General features: G+C 48.6%; 1 protein-coding gene across 1 annotated transcript in view; it reads right to left on the reverse strand.

Annotated features, from left to right (window-relative positions):
* DNAJC7 (DnaJ heat shock protein family (Hsp40) member C7) overlaps positions 1-12,112 on the reverse strand; it is a 53,019-nt gene that overhangs the window by 14,656 nt on the left and 26,251 nt on the right. The window contains exon 10 of the mRNA XM_040435052.1: positions 11,699-11,772. Coding sequence (XP_040290986.1) covers positions 11,699-11,772 — 74 coding nt within the window. The remainder of the gene's footprint in view (positions 1-11,698; positions 11,773-12,112) is intronic.

Here is a 12,112-nt window from a genome sequence, read left to right on the forward strand (position 1 = left end):
AGACATATGATGGTCTCAGCTGCTTTTAGGCCCGCTAGAATAGGACAAGGAATGATGTGGGCATTTAACCCCTTCTGGTTATCTGTCCTGCCAGAAGTGGGTAGTATTAAGGAACAACTAGAGGAGTTCTTTAGGATTAATTTGCCTACCACTACTAGGTCAATAGTCTGGGATGCCATGAAGGCTTTCATGCGAGAGTTGCTTATAGCTCAAATTAGTAGGAAAAAGAGTGAAACCAAAGCTAAGGTTCAGGCTTTAACGCGGGCGGTGGAAATAACTGAAGCTAATTATGTGGAAACACCGGATGATAGGTGTAGAGAATTATGGAAGGGGGCGCAAAAGGAGTTAAATGACAGGCTGCTACTTAATGTCAAAAACAAACAATTCTTCCAAAAGCAAGTATATTATGAAGAAGGAGAGAAGACGGGAAGAATGCTGGCTCTGGTATCTAGGGCACAGCGACCCCCCAGTTATATAGCGGCCCTCAGGGATCTAGCTGGGAATTTGTGCAGTGCTTCGGAGCAAATACTGGAGATTATGAAGGGATTTTACTCTAACCTGTATGTGTCCCGTCTGGCAGCCTCAGATGAAGAAATAGACTTATTCTTGGATGGGCTTCACATGCCTACCCTTACCCCTGATCAGCGTAGTAAATTGGACTCTCCTATAACAATTACTGAGTTGGAGGTGGCGCTATCAAATATGTCTAACAATAAGGCTCCAGGAGGTGATGGGTTACCGGCGGAGATATACAAACGATTTGCCTCAGTCATGCTGCCTCAGTTGTTAGAGGTCTTCAAGGAGGCGATGATGCAGAAAAAACTGCCCCCAGTATGACTGAGGCGACGATTGTAGTCCTTCCAAAGGCGGGCAAAGATATACAGGAGGCCGAGTCCTATAGACCGATATCACTACTTCAGGTGGACATTAAAATCCTGGCTAAGGTTTTAGCTAATCGTCTGAACCTGATTATATCTAATCTTATTCACCCGGACCAGGCTGGATTTATGCCAAACATGTCTACGGCAGTTAATATCAGGCGACTCTTAAATATTCAGAGTAAGGGACGTGCTTCGGATGCGGCGGTCGCATCTCTTGATGCGGCCAAAGCATTTGATAGTGTAGAATGGAAATACTTGTGGAAGGTACTGAGGAAGCTAGGGTTTGGCCAATCTTTCATAGGGTGGATTCAGCTTTTATATGACAAGCCATCGGCTAGGATTAGGGTGAATGGCAATTTATCAGATAGCTTCACACTATATAGGGGGACGAGGCAGGGTTGTCCCTTGTCGCCTCTGCTATTTGCGATTGCAATTGAACCTCTAGCTGAAGCTATCAGATCTTCTGCAGGGATTAGAGGCTTTAAGTATGGCTCCTTAGAGGAGAAAGTGGCATTATATGCAGATGATTTGTTGTTATTTATGGATGATTGGAGAACCTCTCTCCCGGTAGCGATGGAAGTTATTAATGGGTTTGGGAAAATGTCAGGTCTATGTATCAACTGGACTAAGTCCGTGCTGATGCCACTGAAGGAGGGCATGGATGACAGGGACTCTTGGGAAGAGGGCCTACAGGTTGTGCACTCTTTCAAATATCTGGGTATTCAGGTCTCTTGCAATGATCTAGACTTTGAGAAGCTGAACATCTCCCCTCTTCTCCAGAAGTTTAGACAGAAGGTGAATGCCTGGACAAAACTGCAGTTATCCATTATAGGTAGAGCGAATCTGGTAAAAATGATACTGATGCCACAGCTTCTCTATGTGCTGCACAGTTCTCTGGTATGGCTTCCCCTGAGGATCTTCTATGTAATTAATGCTATTTTCAGGGACCTTATATGGAAGAAGGGAACACCTCGCATCAAGCTGGCAACTCTGTGTAGGCCAAAGACTAATGGGGGCCTGGGGGTTCCGGATCCATGGATGTATTATCTGGCGGCACAAATGCAGCATATGGGGGGATGGGAATCGACGGATGGCTTGGGTACTGCTAGTAGGATTATTCAGTCATTGGTAGGGTATAAAAATTTGAGATCTGCTCTGGAGGAGGGTACTTTCCATGCATTAGGTGGTAAATATCGGATATTGCGCGCCATTCATAATACGTGGTGGAAGGTCAGGGAAATAATAGGGATACAGGGCTACTCCGATATCACTCCTCTATGGCCAAATTATATGTACGCAGAGGTGGATAAAGTTAAAGTGATCAAGGTATGGGCTGATTCTGGGCTTAAATATATGTGTCAACTCTTTGACAATGATGTCCTTAAAGAATTTTCAGGGTTACAGCAGGAATTTGGATTGCAGAAATCCCAATTTTATCTTTATTTGAAACTTAGGCATGCTCTACGTGCTCAAGAACAGGTAGGGGCAGTACGTCCTGCACAGAAAAATTCAATAGTAGACTTGGTAAAATCTGGGGGAGGTACAGCGGGAGTAATGTCCCTTAACTATGCATGTCTTATGGAAGCGCAATTTAAAAGACAGGAATTCCTGCTTTATGATAAATGGAGGAAGGATGTCCCTGATTTGACTGAGGAGCAATGGGATACTGTATTGGAGGAGTTCACACAAGTAGCGGTGAGCGAAGCTCAAAGGGTATCGCAACTCCTGTTGCTACACAGAGTATACAAAACACCTGTCCTATTGAAAAGAATGGGGTATAGAGCGGATGACTGCTGCCCGAGGTGTGGTGTGACGAATGCTGACCTTATCCATCGGATGTGGAACTGTCCTAGACTAAGAAGGTACTGGAGTGGGGTAGTGGGGATTGTGAAAATGGTTTTGGATGTTGAACTTAGTATGGATGCTGCGACGTGTGTTTTGGGGTGCGTGGACGTACCAGGATTGGTGCCTGAAAGGAGACTAGCTATAATAAGAATGCTTTATCAAGCTAGGAAGATAATTGCTTTCCACTGGATAGATGTTCAACCACCATCAGTGGATGAATGGGTAAAAAAGGTGCATGTGCTGATTAGCCTAGAAAACTATGTATACCAAAAGAGGAACTGTGTGAAAAAGTTTGAAAAGATATGGTCACCTTGGATTCAACATTATAATCTACAAACGTAAGGGAGTGAATGTGGGATTGAGTGAGGAATATATGAGAGGTATGCAGGAAGGAGAGGTGAGAGGGGAGAAGTAATATAAAGGGAATGTGATATTGAAAGGGTAGTCCGGAAAAATGAGCGCTCCAGGATGAAGGGGTCACATAACATGGGAACTTGAATAGGTGATCTTGTAGAATGTGCCATATTGCTGAAACTATGCTACACTGATTTGAAATATTGAAATGTGTAAAATTACTGTACTAAAGTGTCAGACCATGTGATGCAAAATTATTTCTATGCTCTTGTCTCAAGGGGTTATGTTGGGGGGAGGGGGGGACAGTGTTCTGTCTGTGTTTAAAATTGAAAATCTTCAATAAAAACGAGATTTTTGTATAACTTACCAGTAAAATCTCTTTCTCTCTCTTCCTTGGGGGACACAGGAAACCTTGGGTATAGCTCATCTCCATAGGAGGCGTGACACTAAGTGAAAGACTGTTAAGCCCCTCCTCCAGCAGCTATACCCTCAGCCTGGAGCGAGCGACTACCAGTTATGTGCCCAAGTAGTTAAAACAAAGGCAAGGATCGACCAAATTAACACCAACAAGTCAAAACTCCCGTCAGGTAGAGTTGTTGCGATACCAAATTTTTGATTCGGTTTCGATACCATGAAAAAGTATTGCGATACTCGATACCATTCGATACCACGCGAAAAAAATAAACAAAAAAAGCCACGTGCATTCCTCATTTTTAAAAATGGCGAATCGCGCAGTTTTTATTTTATTTTTTCTGTTCCGGCATTCACCACCTAGATTTTTTTTTTTATATTTTAATAGTTTGGACTTTTCTGACGTGGCGATGTAATATGTTTATTTATATATTTTATATGTGAAATTGGGAAAAGGGGGGTGATTTATACTTCATATTTTAGTGTTTTTTTTTCCCCACTTTTTATTTAATAACTATTTCCCCCCTTAGGGGCTAGAACCTGGGATCTTTCATCCCTTTTCCTATTCACCCTGATAGATCTCTATCAGGGTGAATAGGACTCCACACTGTCCCTGCTGCTCTGTGCTTTGTGCACACAGCATCAGGGATGTTACCATGGCAACCAGGGCTTCTGTAGCGTCCTGGCTGCCATGGTAACCGATCGGAGCCCCAGGCTTACACAGCTGGGGCTCCGATCAGAAGCTGCCACTGCACCACCAATGAGGGGGAGTGGAGAGGTCCCTGTGGCCACTGCCACCAATGATTTTAATACTGGAGGGTTGAGAGGGGCCGGCGCACTGTGCCACCAATGATTTTAATGGGATGGGGGGATTGAGGGGGGGGGGGCACACTGCACCACCAATGATTTTACCCCTTTTTACAGGAGGCGGGTACTAGCAGATCAGCGGCAGTTAACTGCCGCTGATCGCAGCTCCCTGTCAGGGGCAGGGTGCCGGCAATGCGATTCTGCTGCCGGCACCCGCCTCCTGTATGTGTTAAAGACTGACTACTGTATATGAGTCCAGACTTTCACTATTAGGCCACACAGAGCGGCGCCCAGCGATGTCTCAGCACTCACCATTTAGTCCTGGGCGCCGCTCCGTTCGCCCGCAGTGCCCCATTACTGTCTCCTCTCCTGCTCCACATGCTGCTGATTACTATCGGAGCGATGGGAGGAGACATCAGCTTCACTAGTGGGCGTTCCTTCTCCCTGGCTGTAGCGCTGTCCAATCGCAGCGCAGGGAAAAGGAACGCCCACTAGTGAAGCTGATGTCTCCTCCCATCGCTCCGATAGTAATCCTATCATTGGTGGCGCAGTGCGCCCGCCCCTCCTCCGCCCCTCTCTTCTCATTGCCGCCCCTCTCTTCTCATTGCCGCCCCTCCTCCGCCCCTCTCTTCTCATTGGTGGCAGCGGCAGCAGCACAGGGGGAGGGAGGACAGCTTCCTTCTCCCCGTGCTGCTGAGAGAGAACATGAGCGCGCCGACAGCAGCGCGCTCATGTTCAGAGATACTAGACTGCGCAGAAGCGCAGCCCAGTATCGAAAAAACGGAAATCCCGGTATCGTATCGATACCGGGACAAAAGTATCGATTGGGTATCGAAATTTCGATACCCGCAACAACCCTACCGTCAGGGCGACCAAAACAATGGGTGGGTGCTGTGTCCCCCAAGGAAGAGCGAGAAAGAGATTTTACTGGTAAGTTATACAAAAATCTTGTTTTCTCGCCCAATTCCTTGGGGGACACAGGAAACCTTGGGACGTTCAAAAGCAGTCCACAAATAGGGAGGGACCACAACCCAAGATGAATTAAAGCACCATAGGCATTAAGGCACCGCCGCCTGCAAGACCAGGCGGCCCAAAGCAGCATCCGCCGATGCATAAGTGTTCACCTTGTAGAACTTGGTGAAAGTGTGCAAAGAAGACCAGGTGGCCGCCTTACACAATTGTTCAGCCGAAGCTCGATTCCGCTGAGCCCAGGAAGCCCCGACCGCTCTGGTAGAATGAGCGGTAACACCAAAGGGCGGTTCCCTGCCCTTAGCACGGTAAGCCTCAGCAATAGCCATCTTGATGAAGCGGGCAATAACCACTTTAGATGCCGCCAGCCCCCTGCGCGGACCCTCCGGAACCACAAATAGAGAATCCGAGCGCCGAAAGGGTCTAGTTACATCCAAGTAGATCCGCAGAGCCCTAACAACATCCAGACGGTGAAGATCCCGTTCCCGAGGATGAGACTGGGACGGGCACAGAGAAGGAAGGACAATATCTTCATTCAATAAAACAAATATATATTGTGGCTCACCCGTATCTGTCAATGTGGTAAGGGTGCTCTGCTTTTTGGATGAATCACCTGTTCATCCGGTGTGGAGAATTGCAATTGTTTGAAATTAAAAGCAGGCACTCACCAGCTGGTTAGTCTAATAAGTAGTAGCTTTATATATTGAGATAAAATTTACAATAAAATATACATAAAAAGTTAGCATAAACTGATTAACATATAATGCACTGGGGATATTAGGACACTAAGTATCCTGCTTCGATATCCTGCTAGCTGAATAGATATTAAGCTTTGGTCTATAGGTGTATATAATATGCTCAATTCATATAATCAAATCAAAGTCCTGTGTAAAATAAAAATACAAATAGAAATAACACAAATGTCCTTCTGTGAACAAAACCTGTGAAGAATAAAATAGAAATCCTGTGCAAAATAAGTGATGCAAAAGTAATATACTGGTGATATATTTTGAGTGAATATAGTGTTAAATAAGGTCGTGCATAGACCTAGTGGCAATTCCTCAGTTGAAGTATATAATGTTTCAATTCAGTAGCGGTCCTCTATGCGCTAGGCAGTAGGGCTTAGGTAAAGGATAGTCGGGTTTTTGAACTGGGGCGTCCCCCTAGTTCTTCAAACCCTCTTACCTTGCCCTTGGTTGAGGCTAGACTCTTTAAAGGTGTCTCTCTCCTAAACGCTGGGGTCCTTGGTGCAGGATCCAATTATGTGAGAATTTCCTCTCGCCGGTCTCAGCGTTCCACGAGGGTGCTTCCTTGCGTCTCAGCAATCAGGAAGTAATCTCTCCAGTTCTCGTAGTCTCGCGTAATCTCGCGATCAGTTGGTCCAGCTAAATTTTCACTGGATTGTAGCTGCAGACTAGACGATATTCTTCCAACTTTTTTTCGGAATAGGGTGGGTGAATACTTGCAGGAACCAGCCAGACGCGTTTCGAGGGTCCTCCCTCTTCCTCAGTGGCTATCAATAGGTCTATGCACGACCTTATTTAACACTATATTCACTCAAAATATATCACCAGTATATTACTTTTGCATCACTTATTGTGCACAGGATTTCTATTTTATTCTTCACAGGTTTTGTTCACAGAAGGACATTTGTGTTATTTCTATTTGTATTTTTATTTTACACAGGACTTTGATTTGATTATATGAATTGAGCATATTATATACACCTATAGACCAAAGCTTAATATCTATTCAGCTAGCAGGATATCGAAGCAGGATACTTAGTGTCCTAATATCCCCAGTGCATTATATGTTAATCAGTTTATGCTAACTTTTTATGTATATTTTATTGTAAATTTTATCTCAATATATAAAGCTACTACTTATTAGACTAACCAGCTGGTGAGTGCCTGCTTTTAATTTCAAACAATATCTTCATTCAGGTGAAAAGCGGACACCACCTTCGGAAGGAAGTCCGGAACCGGGCGGAGAACCACCTTGTCCTGGTGAAAAACCAAGAGGGGTTCTACGCAAGAAAGTGCCGCCAATTCAGACACACGCCGAAGAGACGTGATGGCAACGAGGAAAAAAACTTTGCAAGACAACAAGCGAAGGGAAACCCTGCGCAAAGGCTCGAAAGTAGAAGATTGGAGAGCCGTCAGCACAACATTAAGATCCCAAGATGGAACGGGAGCGCGATACGGGGGAGCATAGTGAGCAACCCCCTGAAGAAAAGTCATAACTGGACCGAGCGGAGCCAGAGGTCGCTGAAAAAGGATCGAAAGCGCTGAGATCTGACCGTTTAGGGTCCTGAGACCTAAACCCAAGTCCAGACCAGACTGCAAGAAGGATAAAATCGTGGGGAGAGAAAACCGAAGGGGATGAACATCTAAGGTCTCGCAGAAATTCAAATAGGCCCGCCAGGTTCGGTAATAAATCCTGGACGATGCCGGTTTACGCACACGAATCATGGTACGGACCACGTCAGCAGAAAACCCGCGGTTTCAATAGCCACGCCGCTAAACGTAGCGACCCTAAATGCTGGTGGAAGATCGGCCCTTGAGAGAGGAGGTCTTCTCTTAGAGGCAGAGGCAAGGGGGCGTCTGCCAGGAGCAACATAAGGTCGGCGTACCAAGGACGACGAGGCCAATCCGGGGCTATTAGGATCGCAGGCGTGCCCTCCGCCGCGATCTTCCGAAGGACTCGTGGAAGAAGAGGCAGGGGCGGAAAAACGTAGAGGAGAGAGAACTCCGTCCAGAGAAGGACGAGCGCGTCCGCGCCGTAAGCGTCCGGATCCTTGGTTCTGGCCATGAAGGTGGGAAGCTTGTGGTTGAATCTGGAGGCCATGAGATCCACGTCCGGACGACCCCAACGAAGGCAAAGAGACTCGAAGACGTCAGGGTGCAGAGACCACTCGCCCGGGTCGATCGTCGTCCGGCTGAGGAAATCCGCCGCCCAATTGTCCACCCCCGGGATGTAAATGGCCGAAATGGCTGGAACATGAATTTCCGCCCAGCGAAGGATTAGAGACACCTCCCTCATCGCCGCCGCGCTGCGAGTGCCCCCCTGATGATTTATGTATGCCACAGCCGTGGCATTGTCCGATTGGACACGAACAGGGAGACCCTGAAGCAGCGAAGTCCAATGCCGGAGTGAAAGGAGAACCGCCCTCAGCTCCAGAACGTTGATCGGCAGTTTGGACTCCGATGGAGACCAAGTGCCTTGTACGGACCGAGGAGGAAACACCCCCCCCCCAACCCCGCAGACTGGCATCGGTGGTAATCACCAACCAAGTTATCGGCAGGAAGGACTTCCCTTGGAGAGGGGTCCGTAACCACCAGAGGAGAGAGGAGCGAACCTGGGGGGGAAGGGGAAAGTGCTGATCCAGACTTTCCTGGGACTTGTCCCATGCGGACAAAATGGCAGTCTGAAAGGTGCGGGAGTGATACTGCGCGTAGGGGATTGCTTCGAAACAGGACACCATCTGTCCCAAGACCCGCATGCTGAACCGGAAGGAAGGATGGCGGTGGGTCAGAAGGCTCCGAACCGACCGATGAAGGAGTTGGCGCTTCTCTGACGGAAGCCGAACCTCTGCTGCATCTGTATCCAGCAGCATCCCCAGAAAGATCAATTACCTGGATGGAACAAGAGCGGATTTGGGAAGATTGATAATCCAACCGAACCGGCGTAAGGTTTGTAGCGAGAGGTCCACACTGGCAGATGTCAGTGACAGAGAGGGTGCCTTGATAAGGAGATCGTCCAAATATGGAAGAAGAAAAACTCCCCTGGAACGAAGTAAGGCGAGGACAGGGGCAAGGACCTTTGTGAAAACGCGAGGGGCCGTCGCCAGCCCGAAGGGGAGAGCAACGAACTGGTAGTGGTCGGACCCCACTGCAAAGCGCAGAAAGCACTGATGACACCGAGCGATTGGAATATGAAGGTAGGCGTCCTGGATGTCGATAGAGGCCAGGAACTCCCCTTTTTCCAGAGAGGCCACCACCGACCTGAGAGACTCCATCCGGAATCGCTGAAGACGAAGGAAACAGTTTAACCGTTTTAGATCCAGAATGGGACGAACCGAGCCTTCTTTTTTGGGGACCACAAAAAGGTTCGAATAGAACCCCTTGAATCTTTCTTCCATGGGAACCGGAGCGATGACCCCTTTGTCCAGAAGGGTGCGAGTGGCAGTAAAGAAATCGGCCGCCCCTTGGGGATCCCGGGAGCGAAAGAACCGAACTGGGGGGAGGGACGTAAACTCGAGTTTGTACCCGGAAGACACAACTTCGAGAGCCCAGGCGTCGGAGACGTGCGCCTGCCAGAAGTCCCTGAACAGGAAGAGACGTCCCCCCACCCGGGCGGGTGGGGGCGCACCTTCAGGTAGTGTTCTGCTTGGTCGCGGGAGGGCGAGCAGGCTGTGACTTGCGCCAGGAGGGCTGGGTCCGAAAAAAAGGTTTCTTACGTCTGTCTTGGACAGAGCTAGGGGATGGACCTGAAGAGGTGCGAGGTGCGGGAGCCCTGCGGGAAGAAAGACCTGAAGCGAGAAAAAGTGGGACGGCCTCGAGTGGTGGTCCTAGTCCTAGATTGAGGAAGATGCGTACTCTTCCCCCCCCGTTGCTTCGGATATGATTTCATCCAAGCGGGTCCCGAACAATCGAGAACCAGTAAAGGGAAGGCCAGTAAGAGACCGCTTTGACGTGGAGTCCGCCGTCCAAACCTTTAACCAAAGCTCCCTCCTGGCCGAAACGGCCAGGGCAGACGAACGGGCTATGAGAGCCCCCGCATCAAGGGATGCTTCACAGACGAATTTGCCGGCTTGAACGATAAGTTGAGCTAGAGCACGGAGGTCCTGAATAGGGACGTCGGATTCAAGCTCCTGATCCAGCTGAGAGGCCCACTCTGAAACCGCTTTTCCAGCCCAAGCGGAAGCAAAGACCGGCCGGAGGGCGGAACCGGAGGCTGCAAAGATACCTTTGGTAATGGCCTCTATACGGCGATCCTCAGTGGATTGTAAGGAAGAGCCATCAGCAACGGGAATAGCCGTGCTTTTTGCCAAACGGGCCACCGGGGGGTCGACTTTGGGTGGTGACGCCCAGTTTGTAATGCAATCCGCCGGGAATGGATAACAGATATCCAACTTCTTAGGCGGGGTAAAACGGGCATCAGGGCGGGCCCAGGCCTTGGAAACCACCGACGAGAAGTCAGTGTGGAGGGGAAAAACTGCAGACGTCTGTTTTTGGCGAATAAAGGAAACTGTTTTTTTTCAGAATTAGGAGGATCATCGTGAATCTTAAAGGTATCACGAATATTGTTAATAAGATGGCCCACAGCAGAAGCCAGTTTTGAAGGCAAGGCCGAGTCCATATCACAATCTGAATCAACTAGTTCCCCTTCAGAGGGCATATCCTGTATCGAGGAAGGGCCCGACTGAGAGCGCACCCTTGGGGGTGATACTGAAGCATCCGAGGATGATAGGCGCTCCGTCCTAGACCGCTTCTGGGGTTGACGGGCTCTGGAGGTGTCGCCTGGAGAGAGGGACTCAGACGGGTCAGCTAAGATAGCGGACCCGGAGGGCCCAGCAGGGGAAATATCCGGCTGCGATAAGGGCAATACCTCTGCAAGGCGGCCCACAACGTTAGAGAGGCTGACCACAGCCTGGGAAAGGGATCTAGCCCAGTCAGGGGGATCCAATCGGCCAGGGGGTTGGAACGGCTGCATAGCCACCTCACCAGTCGACGTTTTCACCCTCAGTCCATCCAGCAGGGACGCCCCTTCAGCCACTGGCACTGAAGTGGCAGGAAGCTGGAGAGGGGCTTGCAGGCGGGCGACCCTTGTGCTGGCGGGATGCAGGGGAGCTGGGCTGCCCTGGTCCTCCTTTTCTTTTGTGGGGGAGGCAGCAGTGCGGATAGCCGGCACTGGCGCAGCTCGACCCCGGGAAAACAGAGAGGTCTTTGCGACTCTGTTGTCCCTGTTGAAAAAAGGAAAAAAAGTTTAAAATAATAAAAAGAGAAAAAATAAAATCTTTAGCAAAGACAGCTCTGCAGTGCAGAGAGTGTCTTGCCTCCTTGACACTAAGCAAAAAACTGGTAGTCGCTCGCTCCAGGCTGAGGGTATAGCTGCTGGAGGAGGGGCTTAACAGTCTTTCACTTAGTGTCACGCCTCCTATGGAGATGAGCTATACCCAAGGTTTCCTGTGTCCCCCAAGGAATTGGGCGAGAAAAGTATCTGATTAAAAAATAAGAATAATAAGGCATACTCAGTAAATAATAATAGATAATCCATATACAACACCAGGAGATGTTGCCACGGATTTGGTGCAGACTTTGCTGTGGAGAGACACAATTCTGTGGGGGGAAATTCACTCAGTGTGGACGTCCCCTGTAAGAATATATCACACCATAGATAATATATGCACGCAGAGACGTCACACTTACCTTTTGTATTTTCTGTTTGGTAAACCTTCTCATAATCCCTAACTGCTTCTTCATACTGTTCTGTGTCTGTATAACTAAGCAGAAACACAAGATTCATTACCGGTGACTTTACTGACTAATGGGGGGTCTAAGAATTAAAGATTTACAGATAGATGGCCAAAAAGTCCAGATCTGATGCAACCCATACAAAGACCATTACTAAACAGCTTTTTAAAGCACCCAAAGAGCTGGTAAAATGGAGGGACATACACACGTCTCTACTCTCAGGAGGAAGAGTAGTTGTGGCTACGAATAGCTGAAGGCTGAGGATACGTGATTCAACTAAGAGGGGAAAATCCACCATATGGGGCAGAGATAGGCTATTGCTCAACAGCAACCGCCAACCGGAGCAGTGATCACGTTTGCCATTCTGAC

This window comes from Bufo bufo, chromosome 6 (genome assembly GCF_905171765.1).
Source record: "Bufo bufo chromosome 6, aBufBuf1.1, whole genome shotgun sequence".
Taxonomy (NCBI): domain Eukaryota; kingdom Metazoa; phylum Chordata; class Amphibia; order Anura; family Bufonidae; genus Bufo; species Bufo bufo.